The sequence below is a fragment of the Simochromis diagramma genome, unplaced genomic scaffold (assembly GCF_900408965.1).
Source record: "Simochromis diagramma unplaced genomic scaffold, fSimDia1.1 OVJJ01000321.1, whole genome shotgun sequence".
Lineage (NCBI taxonomy): Eukaryota > Metazoa > Chordata > Actinopteri > Cichliformes > Cichlidae > Simochromis > Simochromis diagramma.
In genome coordinates, this window is record NW_024386772.1 from 11,962,589 (window position 1) to 11,979,104 (window position 16,516).

The 16,516-nt window shown below is 41.3% G+C and overlaps 1 protein-coding gene across 3 annotated transcripts; it reads left to right on the forward strand.

Annotated features, from left to right (window-relative positions):
• Nucleotides 1–6: 6 nt before the first annotated feature.
• Nucleotides 7–14,752, forward strand: LOC120744849 (transcription factor MafG). 3 transcript variants are annotated; one of them, XM_040049456.1, is made up of 3 exons: nucleotides 7–264; nucleotides 11,098–11,170; nucleotides 11,261–14,752. In XM_040049456.1, the coding sequence occupies exons 2-3, from the start codon at nucleotides 11,135–11,137 to the stop codon at nucleotides 11,711–11,713; spliced, it is 489 nt and encodes a 162-aa protein (XP_039905390.1). In that variant the 5' UTR covers nucleotides 7–264; nucleotides 11,098–11,134; the 3' UTR covers nucleotides 11,714–14,752. The 3 variants fall into 3 exon arrangements, with proteins under 3 accessions (XP_039905390.1, XP_039905392.1, XP_039905393.1); XM_040049458.1 differs by lacking the exon at nucleotides 7–264 and adding an exon at nucleotides 279–1,075; XM_040049459.1 differs by lacking the exon at nucleotides 7–264 and adding an exon at nucleotides 8,109–10,576.
• The last annotated feature ends 1,764 nt before the right edge of the window (nucleotides 14,753–16,516 follow it).

Sequence of the window (16,516 nt, forward strand, 5' to 3'; positions counted from 1 at the left end):
TAACAAAGGATGCTGTATTCTTAGTTATCATTTTTTCCCCCTTGCGAGCAAAGAAAATCTTTCATGAATGGAGGCACGTGACCAAACACGATGACGTCTGGCTTCGGTACAAGAGAAAGGAATCAACAAGGGGAGCACGGGCAGGCGTTTGGAAGCGCCGTCGCTTCTGTCAGTGGAGCCGAAATTCAGCTGTGCCTCGGATGTTAGGTTTCAGACGAGCACTTTAACAGCTACAACTTCGGAGGGGCGTCGTTTTGAAGTCAGGTGGGCCCGTAAAGCAAACAGAGCTGCTGCTGCTGCTGCTGTTGTTATGCTGAGTGTGCATGCCTTCGCCTCGCCGCTGTCAAGCTGGCCAAGGCTAGCTTAGTGGGCTAGCATAGCTAGCCTCCTGGTAAAGTTAGCCTTTCTCACATCAGAAACATTTCAAACTAAAGTGCCCTGATTATCCAAGTGGTCAGCACACGTTTTGACACAGCTCGGGGGTTTATTTTGAAAGTTTACACATGAAATGCTCGGTTGTAACCGGGAACATTAGTGCTCCTACTACGGTGAGATGGCAGCTAATCTTTTACACACGCGCGCGCGAGCTGTGAATTAAACGTGTCAATCTGATTTTCATGTAGTAGAGAGCGGAGGGGGGGCTGCCAGCCAGCCATTTCGCGCTTGAGGGGTAACTCCCCCTCCCTGAGCTGTGGATTCGCTCTCGTTGCTGTATTGCTACAAATAGTAGAAAGACTGAGCACACGGGGATTTCCTCGCTTGCTTGTTTTGTAGGCGGGGAGTTGTTTGCCACTTTTTTTTTTTCACGAGCAGGCGCTGAGAGGCTGGAGACGAGAAGAGTCGTGGAATGTCAAAAACCGTGCGACCCTGTGTTAGGTCGCTTCTTTTTCCTTTCTTTTGCGTTTAAATAAATAGTTTGCGAGGGACGCGTTGGTGTCCGCTGTGCCGCTACGCTTTCTTTTGGTGGTTTGTCAACTCATGCGCTTCTTGCTGCTCAAACCTGCTGCTTCATCACCTCGTTGTGGAGGAAAAAAAGGAGCAAGCGCGAGCCGAGCCAGCGGTTTAGCGAGACCAGGTTGGTTGTGTTATTCTCTCGTGACATTTCTGTCATAGACGCGGTTGTGATTGTCAGATCTGAGAAATGTGTTGTTTTTATTCTGCGCGGATCTTTGTGTTTTTTCTTTTTCTTTTTAATAAATGCATTGATTTTTAATCTTCCAGGAAATGCTCTCAGACCAATCGTTTCGAACTGAATTGCTTCACCTGAAGTGACAATTCATTTAACCACTAGTTAAATTGTAACAATGGCAGAGCCAAATCAAACCAGCCGCCCTTGGCTTTAATGCCACAGCCAAGCAGTTAACAACACAGCATTGTTTTATTGTCAGAGCCTGCAAACAAGTAGCGGTATTTTATATCATGCTGAATCATCACAATGATGTATTTAGACGTTCTCAGAATCCACCCCGAAATATGGCACCACCGGACAAAGGTCTGCTCGCTTGATAAGGGTCGATGTTTATCACCAAGCCACCGTTATTAGGGAGATGGATCGAAATGGTGCTGAGCTTTCCTGCAAGTCAGTCAAGCCATGAGCATCAAGTGATGACCATCATGCATTTATCAATAGCCTCATCTACATTCAGCTGAGAATGTGCATTTTTATGGCAGCACTGTCATGATGTACATCAACAAACAGGCTGCGAGTATATTTAGACTAAGTGCTTAGGTGTCAACTGCGATGTCAGATCCATTTAAAAAAAAAATGCACGATAAGCAGATATTATGCGTGTGTTGCTATTATATAGCCCTGCAATGAGTGGATGCTTAAACTAGGTCAGGTGTAATTATATGATGTATAGGAAGTTAAAAAATACACCACCCAAATCAGGGTAGTGTTTGAAACATCTCTATAAAATGGTAAATGTGGCATTCTGTAAATGCCCTTTCGTCTTTGTTGCTGAGCAGTGATTAAATGCTATAGAGAACCAGCTTTTTTCTGTTATCATTTAATGCAGCGTAACACGTCATTTCTCTAATTTTGGGTTGGCAGATGCCTTTGTTTCCCTATGTGTGACATGATGAAATTTGCTGCCTATTAGAGTGCACACTTATGGAGGGCGCAGGTAATGAATTATCCATGGAGAGTGTGTGCAATTTGAAAAGTCACCTTGGAAACTGTTGAGCCCATATAGGCAGGGCTAAACAGATAGAAGTTGCCCATTCTTGCTCAGATACCCAACTTATTTCATCATCTCTGTTCATGCGAGCAGGGCATTGAAGTGTGTTTAGCGGACAGGCCAGCCCCACATCAGAAGCCCGGCTTTGCAATAAAGCGTAATGCTCATCTCTGCCTTTCTCTGCAGGTAACAAGAACAGATGATGGTCCATATAAGAGCCCGGTGGGGCTGGCAGTGGCGTGTGGATGGAGGCAGGGAGTGGTGTAGATCGGTGCTTAGATTTATCTTTTCTTTCACTGAGGTAGCAAAGATAAAGCAAGGCTGGATACCATAGAGGTGAACTGAGTGCACAACTTATACCCAGTGGTGTTGCTCAGAATGGGCAGGCAGTGGAGGGTGGAAGAGGATATGTGAGGTTGACGAAACATGAGGCAAGACTTTACACTGCATAGAGTACAGTCTGGCCACCAACACCTCTGTATAGCCAACACAGCTGTGCCTTGGGAGTAGTTACGCCTATTCAGGACAATTTATAGCCTCCAGAAAGGAACACAAATGTGGGATTTGTCCACAAAAGTGCTGCTTAAGCTGCACAGGGCAATGGGAATGCCCGGAAGGAAGGGAGAAAAAGATCAATATATTCTCCCCCCCTTTTTTGCAATAGGGAGGGAATGTTGGTGATGAAACCTCTTGCAAGTGTAGTGCGGATTATGATTGCTTAGCATTGCGATATGCCCGCTCCACTTCTCAAAGTAGTACTTTCATCCAGTCAGAGTGTGTTTGATGAATTTCTGTTTGGAACTTACACTTGGCATGTTCATTACTGCTCTCTGTTTGTTCATAATTTAGAATAGTCAATATTAGACAGAACATGGTGAGCATGCACACAGAGCTGTGCACTGGCCGCTGGTTTTTCATGTAACCTACTTTTATCTTGGCTAATTCGTGTGTGGGACACATCAGCTGTAAACTGACATTAACAACAAGCGAATTTTAGTCGTACCCGTGTAAGAAGCTAAGTCAAATTAAATTGGTGAGTCACTCTGCATCACTTTTATTGGATTTTCAAGAGTTTTAGGATATTTTCCAGTTGTGTGTGTATGTATATGTGTGTGTGTGTGTGTGTGTGTATGTATATGTGTGTGTGTATGTATATGTGTGTGTGTGTATATATATATATATACACATACATACACACACACACATATACATACACACATATATGACCTTTGTTCGAAGGTAAATGCTGTGTAGGCAGATAATTAAACTTTCATTAGTGCTCCCTACATTTGTATTTGGGGAACTTAACATTCTTTGCAAATGACTAATAGGTTCCTAAAAGCGTGCACCTCATAAAATTACGCTAAATTATGCTCTACATACAGCAGAATTTAAAATTAACAGTCTGACAGTCTTTACCTGTGTTAAGCTGACAAAATGTTACTACTCTTACTTACAAATTGGAGGTCTTTATTTCTCCAATCACTCTGTGATTGTGAACACAGTTACAAATGAAAAGTGACAAAAAGAAAATCAATGCAAGCTGTCCTTGGGCAGCCTCTTTTGCAAAATACAGCAGTCATTTATATACTTCATGTCTTTTCAGATATTTATTCATTTTTATTTAGCTCAAGCTCCTGTCCTACGCAGAGAAATCATATTTCACCATTTGTGGACAAATACGCTGGGTGCTTAGAGGATCAATTTAGCGACCTTTGCGGTATATAATAATCTTTTCAGCCATAAGATAATTTAGAAATCTTCTTCCTCCCCTTTCTCTATTGTTAAAATTGATAATTTCTTTAAGTATCACAAGCTTTAGCTTATGTGAGAATATGTGAGGAATGTCTAAGGAGGATTACAGTAAGGAACACTGCTAGCTGTATGCGTGTTTACACTTTTAAGTTTTCATGTCTCGAAATCTGTTAATTTTTTTTAATGGTGAAATTGTGTTTTGTTTTTGTTTTCTTTGTGGGACAATCATTAGCTGTGAGACGCCATCAAATATCCTGTAGACAGGGCTCATCAATCACTTGCCAAAATTTGAAAAGAGCGGAGGCAGTCTTATTAATAGAAATTAGAATCTTTGATATTTCCAGGTAATAACTCTGCTCTCTCACTGCATTTGAATCAAAGCTCTCCACAGGAGAAAATGCACTGATCCGTGTTTGTTTTCTTTCTTTCTTTTTTTGATGATGCTGCTGAGATCTGTTTTTTTTTTTATGTTTTGTTTTGTTTTTTTTAATAGGAGAAGACTGTTTTAAATCATATCAGTGCATCAGTAGTAAGTAAAATAGCTCACATATTTGATATTCTTTTACTTGAAATGCATTGAAACGTATTGACCTGCTCTATCAATTCTGTGAGCAAGACAAAACTGTTGTGGTTGTGTTAGGTCAATGCAATATGCATTTAATATAAATTCAACCAGTGTAGTGAACCTCCTAGATATTTTGCCAGTGTGTGGGTTGCCTGCAACCCTTACTTCCTCTGCCAGTGCAAGGCTGAAGTATCAAGAGCTATTCTCTTCCTGTTTAATCAAGTCCTCCAGGCAGATACTGTGAAAGGCCAGTGAAGTCTCCTCTTCTGTCCTACTGGTTATACCAACAGAGCGGCTTCAGTAGATAGCAGCTGCTGAACATGGAAATAGCTTTTTTTTAATGTATCAAAACATTGGTTAGTACAAACAAGTCCCTTTAAATAAACCTCCCATTATCAGTGACTTAAGAAAATATACAATCCCTTAAGGGCAGTGATTCATGTTTTCACTTTAAAAGACATGAACTGGATGCAAAAATCTGACATAAATGTGCCACATGCTATTCTTCATAGTATAGCCTACTAGCTTCTACATGCGACTTTTTTTCTCGCTCTTTTCTTTTTTTTTTCCCAAGGAAACTAGGTTACATAAAATCAGTTTATTTGTATTCATCAAACTCTTCTTTCTTTGCCTAGAGTCTGCCTGGTTATCAGAATGAGAAACGATAAGTGCCTGTGACTTTAATATCAGACAGGAAAAAAATTTATTGGCAAATGTCTTTACTTTGTTGGCACAAATTTTACAAACATAGGAGAAGGAAATTTCACATATTTGACTATGGAAATGCAGTATTACCTTGAAGCCATTGTGCTGTATTAACGTGATTTTTTTCTTTTTTTCCACATAAAATTTGGTCCTACTAAGAATCTAATTGGAGGGAACATAACAGATTTTTCCCTTCTTTAGATATACAACAGGTACCAATTCTTTCTTACGTCTTTTCTCTCTCTCACATCTTTAATAACAGTATGTGTGAAAACTAAACCTCCAAAGCAGAGTCACTTAATCCTTATCCAATAATTTAGTGACTTAATGATTTAGTCATTGTGGATTTATTTAATTTTTTGTGTGGTTTGATGTTTTTTGGTTATCAGTGCTTCCTTTTTTTAATAAAGGTCAAATTCAGGATGCTTCTGTTTATCTAATATGACAGTATTTGCCAACCAGAGCAGTGTAAGGATGATATACAGACATGGTCACGAATTAACATCCCCCCCCCATGCACCAAATGTAGGTGGATTTTCTATTTTGGTGAGTAAATCTTAGTGGACAGTCCCCCACGGTGGCATTTTTCATTCTTTTTTTTTTTCTTTTTTCTTTTTTCTCCAAACCAAAATTAAAGCGATGCTTAGGGTCTCTCCTGTGTTTTGGGATCACTCATATGCTTCTGTCTTCCTCCCTCTCTGTCAAAGTTTGACACTTACACACACCCACACACAGCTTTTTTCCCCCACCAGTATTCCACAAAGACCTGACCCTGACATTTTTGTATAACCCTAACTATCTAACCAATCGTCTCATCATAACTCAGACTAAGGCTGGGCATTGCAGTCTTTTTTGAACAGGAGCCTAAATTCTTAGATTCATGCAAAAGACGACGCATTAGAAAGCGATTACATTGTTGAGGAGATTGATGTGAAAAGTTTAGAATTTTTTTTTTACTATTCATGCTTGACTTGATTAGCCCCTGATAAATATATTAAATGTTTGTCACTTGACGCTGCGTCTCAACAAAATATTTAGAAACGCGTATAGAATATATGAACGAAGGTCGATTTATTATTTTAGCAGATTAAAAGCACACTTGGCCAGTGAGTTAAAGTAAATTTCAGACACTGTTAACAGAATTTTGCAGGAGCAGTTTAACCCTACGCTCTAGGGGTCAGTTAATACGGGAAGCTGGCAATTTTGGTTAGTTGCTATTTCAGCATTGCCCAGAACGTCTGCTGGTCAAAAGCACTGGCTTAGTATTTCCCCTCTACTACAAGCATATCACATTTCCCTCTGAAAGCTGCTGAATGATTTCCCCTCTCCCTCTTTTTGTCACTCTTATTTCACGCTCTGAATACTTAGTAGTTAATAGCTTCCCTCCCCTCTTCCCGTCGTACCTTTCTCAGACGCACTCGCACACTGTTTTCTGCACACACAAGTTCATACCACTCTTCCAGTATCTCTTCCAGAGCTATCAGAGGAGTCTGATTTTTAATTTGCAGTTAAATGGCGCCCGACACATGCAGCTTGCTTGATAATTGACTTAGCTCAGCTGACGGGAGGAATGATTAGATCTGAATATCTAGGCGATCTTTTCAACTCTCTTAGAAGTGAGGGAGTAAGAGCAGAGGCTCTGATTAGGCATAAAGTCTTGAGATTGGCTGTACAGCGTGAAAATGTTGGCTCACTGCATTAAATATGTCAACCTGGAAAGAGTAAGTGGAAAATAATAAAGCCCAATCATAGAAAAGGACTGACATTTCTTTTATTTTTCAGGCACTTACCATGTGCTTTTCAGTTTCTTTGTCATTGCCATCATTCTGTTTCCTGGAAGGTCTGTGACAATGGACTGAGAGGCTATAGGTCTTATACATTATTGATCAGGGAAACTGAATAGGTGATTGTACTGACTTTACAGCAAGCACTCTCCTTTTGTTGTTTAGCTAATCGTCAAAGATATCCAGAATTTGCAAAGACAATGAATTGAAAATGGTGCTAAACATTCTATCACCCTTCTGTCGGGCCTAATTTACATCTGGGCCACAGCTCTAGTTATACAGTCTTGTACAAACTGTGCAAATTTTCTTTACAAGTCCACACTGGTTTTAGAAAGGAAAAGAAATTAAATTGGGCATATGATCAAAATGAGCCACATCGTGGTCTCTTGGAGTGAAAATTGTTGAAATGTATTGTTTGGTGTGAGATGAAATTCAGCTGTTAGTTTCACAGAGCTCTGTTGCCATTGTTGGATGCTGCTTGTGTTTTGTTTTTTTCCGCCCCTGAACACAGTCTTTCATCAGCATGCACCTCCACCGTCTACTTTTATTCACTTCATTAGCAAGCTGCCAGTGCCCAGTGCTCGGACGCTTCTTTTCAAGAATTGATCATGACAAGTTAAATTTGTATGTGCTTGTGTGGTTTTGGTGATCTGTCACTGTGCGATGCATGTGCATGTGATTAGTTGCGTGATGTGCCATCCACTGTCCTGTCTCAGCAAACCCTGTACCCTGTTAGTCCTTCCCCAGCCGTGTTTAGTATTCAGAGAGCAGGCGCTGTCGTAATCTGGATTCCGAGGCAGGTTGCTGGGGTTTTTTGTTTGCTCTTATGGCCCTGATAATCTTGTTACACTGCTGTCAAGTGGAGCTGGCCCTCCCTGCAGCCCTGAACCACCATGTGTGCCACCTCCGGTACCAGAAATACACCCCCACCCCCCCCCCATCCCCAACAGCCCACCGCCATTTTGAGACAGCCGTTGATGGAAGAGCCTTGGATGTATCCTTGAAGAATCACCTCCTGAGCATCTTTATTCAGCCTCCCACCCCCGCCCCGTCTCCCACCCCCACCTTAGGCGGCGAACGACAGTAATAAATATTCATCAGGGGGATGCAGTGTGTCGAAGCTGTAGCCTCGACTCCCCCTCAACAAAGAGTCCCCTGGCTAATGGTGTCCATCCTTGGCATCTCCCCTGGAGAGATCCTGCAGAGGGGACGAGATCATTAAAGGATGCCACAGGCTGAGGGCCGGACCTATCATGTCACATCAGCATTTATCGCACCAGAGTTGTTGGGTTTTTTTTTTTGTTTGTTTTTGTTTTTCTTGTAAACCCCCTTTCCCTTCTTCAGAGTCAACCTAAGCCGACCCTACCTCTGCAAGCTGCAGTGCATTGCTTCAGATGAACAAAGACCGCATTTGAAGGTTGGATGGGTTGCTCTCGTTGTGTTAGTTCAACTTCACAACTTCCTAATTGGCACCTTGGTTTTGGTCCTTGCTGAGATCAGGATTTATTTTTTCTCTCAACCTGTTCTTCTCAAGCTCCTCTAAATTTGTCGACCCTGCATTTTACATAAGGCTTCTCTCTGTTTTTTCTGTCTCTCTTTTTCTTTCTCTCTCTTTGTGTCTCTCTCTCGCTCTCTGTCTTTCTCTCTGTCTCTTTCTTTTTCTCTCTCACAGATTCTCTTTCTCTCTGTGACCACACTCAGCGTTTTCTATTTCCTGTGGGTGTGATGTCTCTCCTCCACAAGCAATCAGCTCTGATTTGTCAGCGTTCTTCCAGGCGATTCATAAAAATTCAGCAAGCATCTACAAAAGACGTCTATGTCCCTGCGCTTGCTCCCTACCTCCGATGCCCCCGCACTCTAAGCTGCAGCTTTCGCCTCCCGCTCCTTCGGCTAGAAACACAAAAGACGTGAAATCATTAATAGGAGCTAATATATTAGTGCAAGGAAGACATCAGTGTCTTTTGTTTTTAAATTGTGACTATGTCTTTGTCAAATGCAAGGGCATTCTCCAACAGATCAGTGCACCAAGTCTGAAATTTCCCTGTCATTCTTTATGGGAAATTATAGGTGTGTTTTCCTTTCTTTGCCTGTGTTTGTGTGAGCATGCCTCTTTGTCTCTGTGAGGTATGACAAGCCTGGTAGTGGAAGGGAGCAGCTGTGCATTGGACCTTGTCTGTGTTGTTCTGCCATGCCCTGTCATTGGTAGCCGTCTGTTGGCAGCAGCCTGTGCTGGAGGCTTGCAGCCTGGGTGAAGTCTTTCCACAGTGTCATATGGTGAGCTTTCAATGTGCCAAACCATGCCTACTATGTTACCCTACACAGATGTGTGACAGAATACGCCCCCTCAACTTGGACAGTGTGCCATCTCTTTGCATTTTCAAGATTCCAACTGGTTTTTGAACAATGTTGGGTCTAGGCTACTGAGGGGAAAATGATAGGCTTAATATGAAATTTGGAAGATGCAACCTTTTTTTTTTTTTCCTAGTCTCATCCCAGTAGCTATTAGTGTAGTACTTTCCTGTCTATTTGTCCATTATCTGTGCATCATCAGGCAGACCATTATCCCATTATGTTTTGCATCTGTGGTCCAAATGCTTACTGGAAATGAGTCACCACAAAGGCCAGTGAAAGGTACGTGTTACTATCAGACAGCTATTCATAGCCAGCCCATCAGGGATGAAAGTATCACATTTGAAAAGTCCTGTGCAGAGCGTGAAAAGCTTTTTATATGGGCATCTGCAGCGCAGAGAAACATTTCTGTTTTTATAAGAAGCCAGAGGACTTTTTTTTTTTTTTTTTTTTTTTTTTGAAGTGAAAGCATCAAGAATTCAAGTCACAGTCTGACCTCATGTTATGTCCCCAGCCTGTGTGATAGTGTCGTATTCAGGTCATTTTTAACAAGCGGCTGTCTCTCCCTGTTTGGCTCAGGTGACCGGTCCACCTGTAGCACCCTTTTGTTGCCATGGAAATATCCTGGCCATCTTAGTGCACTTTGGAGCTCCGACTCATCTGTTTTTCTTTTCTTCCCTCACTGAGCTTCTGTGCAGACGACATGAATTTCCCTGATGACTAGCTTAATGTGCATGCATGCTGCAAACTTCTGCACACGCTGACAGTAATTCTTTTTTACATTCTTTTGTTCAGATGCTTTCTTTCCTGTTTTGATGTGTTAAAAAAAAAGTTCTAAGAGCTAGCATTTGTTTATGTGCTCAGTATAAACACACACTGCTGGGCTGTGTAAATCAGCTTACCGAGGCAATGTGCTGGCTGGGCTGGGCTGACTGTGGTGGGTGTCTGTGTTGCTGACACAGCATTTACTGTGTGTGGTGTAAAGCACTCAGGGCCACAGCTGTGTGTGTCTCTGTGTGTGTGTGTGTCTGTGTCTGTGTGTGTGTGTGTGTGTGAGGACATACTTATCCTGTGACAGAGCTCGCACGATGGAATTCACCTGACCTTCTGTCTGTCTTAATACCAGTAGGCTGGACTTCTCACCGACGCAGCTTCTCTTGGTGGTTCCCTCAGTGCAGACATGACAGAAGAAACTGCAGTGCAGCCCTGTTGTTCTGGAGGGCTCTGCAGTAGTTACAGTGGGTTGCTTTTTCATTGATTTATAGGATTATAGTTGGACACAGGCCAAATCTAGACAGGTGTGACTGTCTAGACTGGATAGCTTAAAATCTGCCCCATGTACTTTTGTGAATGTGTGGTGTTTGAGGATGGATGCACTGTAGAAAGGCCCAGATCTGTTCTGTTTTGAAATGTGCCTATGGTACTTGTACTTATACTTGTGTTGTTTTGGGGTGTTGCTTTCCAAAAATAATTTTGGAATTGCTGCCAACCAATTAAATGTCATCTGGAAGTGCATACCGCAAAGTTATTTGTTCTTGTCATAAGTGCACGAACAGTCCAGGTACCAGTTTTTCCAATTACTTAGAAGGAAGTCTGAAGTCCTTGACCCACTTTGTATTTTGTGTATTTAGTCATGTGGTTTCTATTTTTGTTTTTGCTGTTGTTGTTATCAGAAAATACTTCAATGTGTATTTTGCAGAAAAAAATTAAGTTTCTTTTCTAGTACTCTTGTTTCATATATTGTCTTTTCTTTTCACAGATCAACCGGTAGTACAGGTGGACGCTGCTCTCGTGGCATGACTACCACAAACAAGGGAAACAAGGCCTTAAAGGTAACCTGTGTGGCCAAATGTCTATGTGTGTATATATAAGATTTTATTTTTTTAATAAAAGGATCAGCACTAACTAATTTCCACGCACAGGTGAAGCGGGAGCCGGGGGAAAATGGCACCAGCCTAACAGATGACGAGCTGGTGACCATGTCGGTGCGGGAGCTGAACCAGCATTTACGGGGGATGTCAAAGGAAGAAATCCTGCAGCTGAAACAGCGGCGACGTACCCTGAAAAACCGGGGCTATGCCGCAAGCTGCCGAGTAAAGCGTGTCACCCAGAAGGAGGAGCTCGAAAAACAAAAGGCTCAGCTGCAGCAGGAAGTGGACAAGCTGGCTACAGAGAATGCCAGCATGAAGGTGGAGCTGGATGCTCTGCGTTCAAAGTACGAGGCCCTCCAGAGCTTTGCCAGGACTGTGGCCCGCAACCCTGTCACCTCAGCAAGGGGACCTATGGCTTCTGTCATAGGTCCCCTCATCCCCGGTAAAGTAGCTGCCACCAGCGTCATCACCATCGTCAAATCCAAAACGGAGGCTAGGTCGTAGTAGCAGAAAGGGCAGAAGAAAGATGTTTAAGGCTAAACTAGTCAGTGCATTGTAACATGGCACAGGAATGCCTGTGTGAGTTCTCAGTTTTAACCGTGGAGCTAACACTAAAAATATGCTTTCCAAATTCACTCTTACAGAACAACACACCAGTCTGTTTTTTTTGTTTTTTGTTTTTTTAACAGGCCTGTCACCAGGGTAATAAAAATCAAACTCTAGAATTTAGGACGATACAGTTGTCCCATAAACAAAGGAGAAATATTGCAATATTGAAACATTTAGAAAGTGGAAAATTGAAGAAGACTGCATCAAGTTTGCTTGTTTTGATTGAGATTTTTATGTCAGTTTTCCTAAAATCTGGCTCTTAAGTCTCTTCCGTCCTAAGAACTAGCATTGGTACAGTTTCACAGGTGGTCAAAACCAGTAAGAAAATAAATTGGATCCATTATTCCTCACAAGATCCACAGTACAGAGTGGGAGGAGGAAAAGCCAGCACATATCTCACTAAGAAGCCCTTTGCTTGTTATTATGCACTGACTTAAATTGGGATAACTGACAACTGGTCACAGACTCTTGGTCTTAATGCTACAGATGTCTTTGAAACAACCTGACAAACCCCAAACTCATAAATTAGTCCAATTTGTGATTCTGTTGGTCGTCTGTTGAGAATATAAGCATGCAATGATGCTCCCAAACATAGCATTCATTTCTGTTTATGGATCTGCGACAGGCTTCCGTGAACTTGTCATTTTCAAAATGACTGGTAGATGCAATAATAATATATATGTATGCACTGAAAATACAAAGAGGTCTTGCATATTTAGGTGGAAACGTTAAAAAAGATCAGCAGCACTTAATGATGTTATGATGTTGTTCCAGAGCTGAGTGCCATTCCAATATGACAAGATTCTTCTACAATATCTGAAAACCTGAATGTTATTACAGTAATATCCTCATGTTTTGTGGGAACGGTGAAATCCACAAACATTTTGAAACTTAATTTTTGCTCATAGAGGTAATATGTTGATTTTGTTTAAAAGATATATATTGCGTTTTTTTGTAATTACTTGTTGACAGGGCCGTCAGATATTTCCAAAAGAAAATCTTTACACGAGCTTTACTGTTTGAATTGTTAAGGTGTAGAAAACTTTGTCTAAAGTTGACTTCTTGGTTTTTATTACTAGGTAGATTACCTTCCATTGTTTATAGAAATACAGAAAAAGAAAACGTTAAAAAAAAAAAAAAAATCCTGTGACATCTTTTTTGCAATTGTACCGAAAGTGGCTTACTATTAAAGTCTGATAGCTTTTTCTAGTGACTAGGCGCGTACTGTGGGGTAGCGCGTGATGTGATGTGTAAGTGACAAGTTGGCAGTGTCGTTCACTGTATAGATGTCAATGCTGTGCTATTTAAAACAAATCTGTAGAGCTAAACTAGATGGTGTAAACAAGGTCAATTGTCTTTGTGCGTATTGGCATCTGTGATATCCTCCGCTTCCTTGGTGTTAGTTACAAATCATATTGTCATTACGAGTTTACCACATTGAGCCACGAATGACAGAATTTGATGAAACGGCATTAGTGAACATGAAGTCAAAAGACTTTTTGAAGCATAAAGTAATAACTGAATAATCGTTGTATCTAGTGCTGGATGCCCTCTTAAAAACATCTTCTGTAACCGGGAAGTAAAGGATTTTATTATTCTTATTATTCCAGCAACATCATTGGTGTAAATTACATTGCAGGGATAGAGTGCCCTTAAAAGCTATCTTTTAGAATTTACCTGTGGGCGTGCGGTTATCCTGCAAATGTTGTTGACAAACCTTGCACCTTGTCACGCTAGTAAAAATAAGATGCTGCAAGGTTAACCTCAAAGAGGTATAGCATCACTCTTCTAAATCTACCCACTGGTCTTCAGATTGTCTGATTAAAAGCAGAAGGGTTTGGCTGAAGGTTTGTATGCACTAAGCTCCTGCTTGTTTTGCTCAGGACAAAACAGGTCACTTAAAATGAACAAACAATTCTAGATGAGAGGCAAGAAGGCGGGGATGGCAGCTCTGTTCTTTTTCTGTTTTTTTTCCTCCTTTTTTTCTAATAAGCATGTCATAAAGGGCTTCAATCCACACTCAGAAAGAGGCACAGTGCGACTATGTAGAATTACAATCAACAGCTGCCAGCGAGAGCTCCTTCTGTGCCAAGTGTTGCATCACTCTGCTGGTCCTCTAAAAGGAATTTAACACTGAAGCAGGTCTACACCTCAAGGTGAAAGTAGGTGTTTAATGACATTAACAGAATGCACTTCATCCAGATCTCCCTCTCCTGCTGGTCAGAACGTCTTAAAGTGTCGGCTGAGGTGTTAATCTGCAGCCGCTCGCAGACGATACGCCTCAGTGAAACTGCCCGAGATCTGAGTGCTGGTAATACTGTCCGTATCCTAGCCTCACTTTGTCAACATGCTTAGCTATCTGCATTGACTGGTTAACTGTGGGATAAAATATATATTACCTGACTCTCGACATAGCCCAGTATCAATGTTGGCGTCCTTATTGCTGTGGCAGTCTTGTGGAGTGAATCTTTTTTCGTGTCAAGTGTCTTTAAGGTGTTCGAGTGGCACTGTTGACCAATCTCTCGATCTCCTCTGGGGATGATTCTCTTTCTCTCACATACAGCTGTATAGTATGTAGCTACAGTAGGTATTAATGACCATTGTGAAAAAGTGACCCTTAATATGCAACTCAGTGGAAAGGTGTGAAAGAGTAGATGTAAGAGTAATCAATATTGTCAGAGTTTAGGTCTGTTCTTTAATCATTCTTGATGTTTTGTAGATTTTTATTTATTTATGTTTTTTCGCATCCCTCTGTGGGAGAGCAACTGGCCCTTGGTTAAAGCCGCTAACAAAGCTGTCAATGTTTTTAAAGGAATCGTGACAGCTGCACTCAAGCCTTACTCAGTTACTCTGGTCTTCAATCACCTGAATACAAATCCATTAATTAAACTTGGATCTTAACTGAAGTGAACTGCTATTATTTAGATATTTATGCACTAAATAATGTTGATGTTACGATGGATTCTGCCACAAGGGCCACTTGCAATATTTTTTTTTCCCTCTGTGTGTGTGTGTGTGCGTGTGTGTGCGCGTTTGTGTACGGTTGAAGTTCCTCTGCTGCTACACCAGTCGTTAATGCTCATTGTTTTGCCGTAGCATCATCCACAACATTTCTGTTCTCATTATGTGTCGTGCGTGTGAATTTGAAATTGATCTTAACACTGTAATTTGTTCTGCAGATTTCCTTTTTAATTCGTTTTTGACTTTTTCTTGTTTTGTTTTTTTGTTTGTTTGTTTTTTGTATTTGTTTGAGCAACATGTTAGAGGATAAATAGCAGCACTTGTGTGGCAGTTGATTTTTAATAGCTCTCAAGACATTGGCTTTTTTCATGAAGTTATGCTTTGTAAATGGTTGACTGTGCAGGTTTTTTTCCCCTCTTCTCTATGGAGTGGGTCTGTGTTTCAAAGGTATACAAATCTGACTAAAGCGAGTAATACAAAGTTAATAATCTGTTTTGTTATTTTTCTGTATGGGTTGTAATAAAATATTGCAGTACTTTGTATGAAAACAGACAATAGTTAATTGTAACTATTTATAAATTAAATTATTGTACTTTTGCAATCTGTAGATAAGTACTATGTATTCATATATACAGTAACAACTGTGGATTTAAATGTGATTCTCTGAGGTGTCTAAGTTATTGATGTATATATTGTATGTTTGTTGATACAGCTTACTTTATTTTCTATAAGACCAATAAAATGTTTTGGAAAAGGGTTTTCAGCACTACTACTCTGTCATTTAAGGCGTTTAAAAAGTGTCGAAATTAGGTTTTGTCATATTCTGTGGCGTCATTGACCCAGTTTGATACTTTTAAAAATAAACTGGCGGGGAAGGCTTTTTGCCATCCAGGGTGGGTTTTAGAAGACAGCGATCATTTAGATGGCACAATTTCTTTTTCTGTGATCCAAAAAAAGCCGTTGGGCGACCCACTTTGGCTAACCTCAGTGGACATATTTTTGGCCCGACACGAGTAAAACATTAGAGTCATGAAGGATGTCTAGGTGTGCTTGTCCTAGATTAGGAGGAGTAGTGAGTTAGTCATCTCAGCTCCCTATGGAGCTTCTAAATCCCCCCACCCCTACCCCTCGTCTCAGTGCACCTCATCAAACATCAGCCTCCTCAGCAGCGCTTCAACCCCCGCGCAGTCAAAATGCATCTCATGAGAGAACATTCAAAGACAAAGAGACAGATGGCTGAAGACAAACTACATCTTGCCACACCATCCTGCAGGGCATGTGTAAACCCCAGTGCCTGTATTGTTCTTTAGTTCTTTTAAATGGAGGAGGCTTCTACAGGTCTGCGTGACCTGTGCATTAAAACAGGCTCCTCTCCCCTCCTTGGATGCCTGCCCCAGACAAGCATACGGCCTCTGAAGAGTTGATTAATTTGGCAGGATGGGCTAAGGTGAGCTGGTGGGCAATCTAGGACAGCATTCTTCATCTTTACCCACTTCTGCAGCAGGTGCCTGCCCCAGTTCTTAGACCGCAACCTGCTGTACAATTAATGTTGCCAATGCCGTCAGTGAGGCCATTGATGTAACACATATGCACTGCCAAAGCTGAGCAAGGGGCTCTTCTCTACAAAGACCACCATGACACAATACATGTATATGTCCTTCCCCCCCTCGTTCTAATCAGTGAAGATTGTAATGGTGGTGCATGTGAGTTAACTGCAAAAATCTCCATAACCATTAA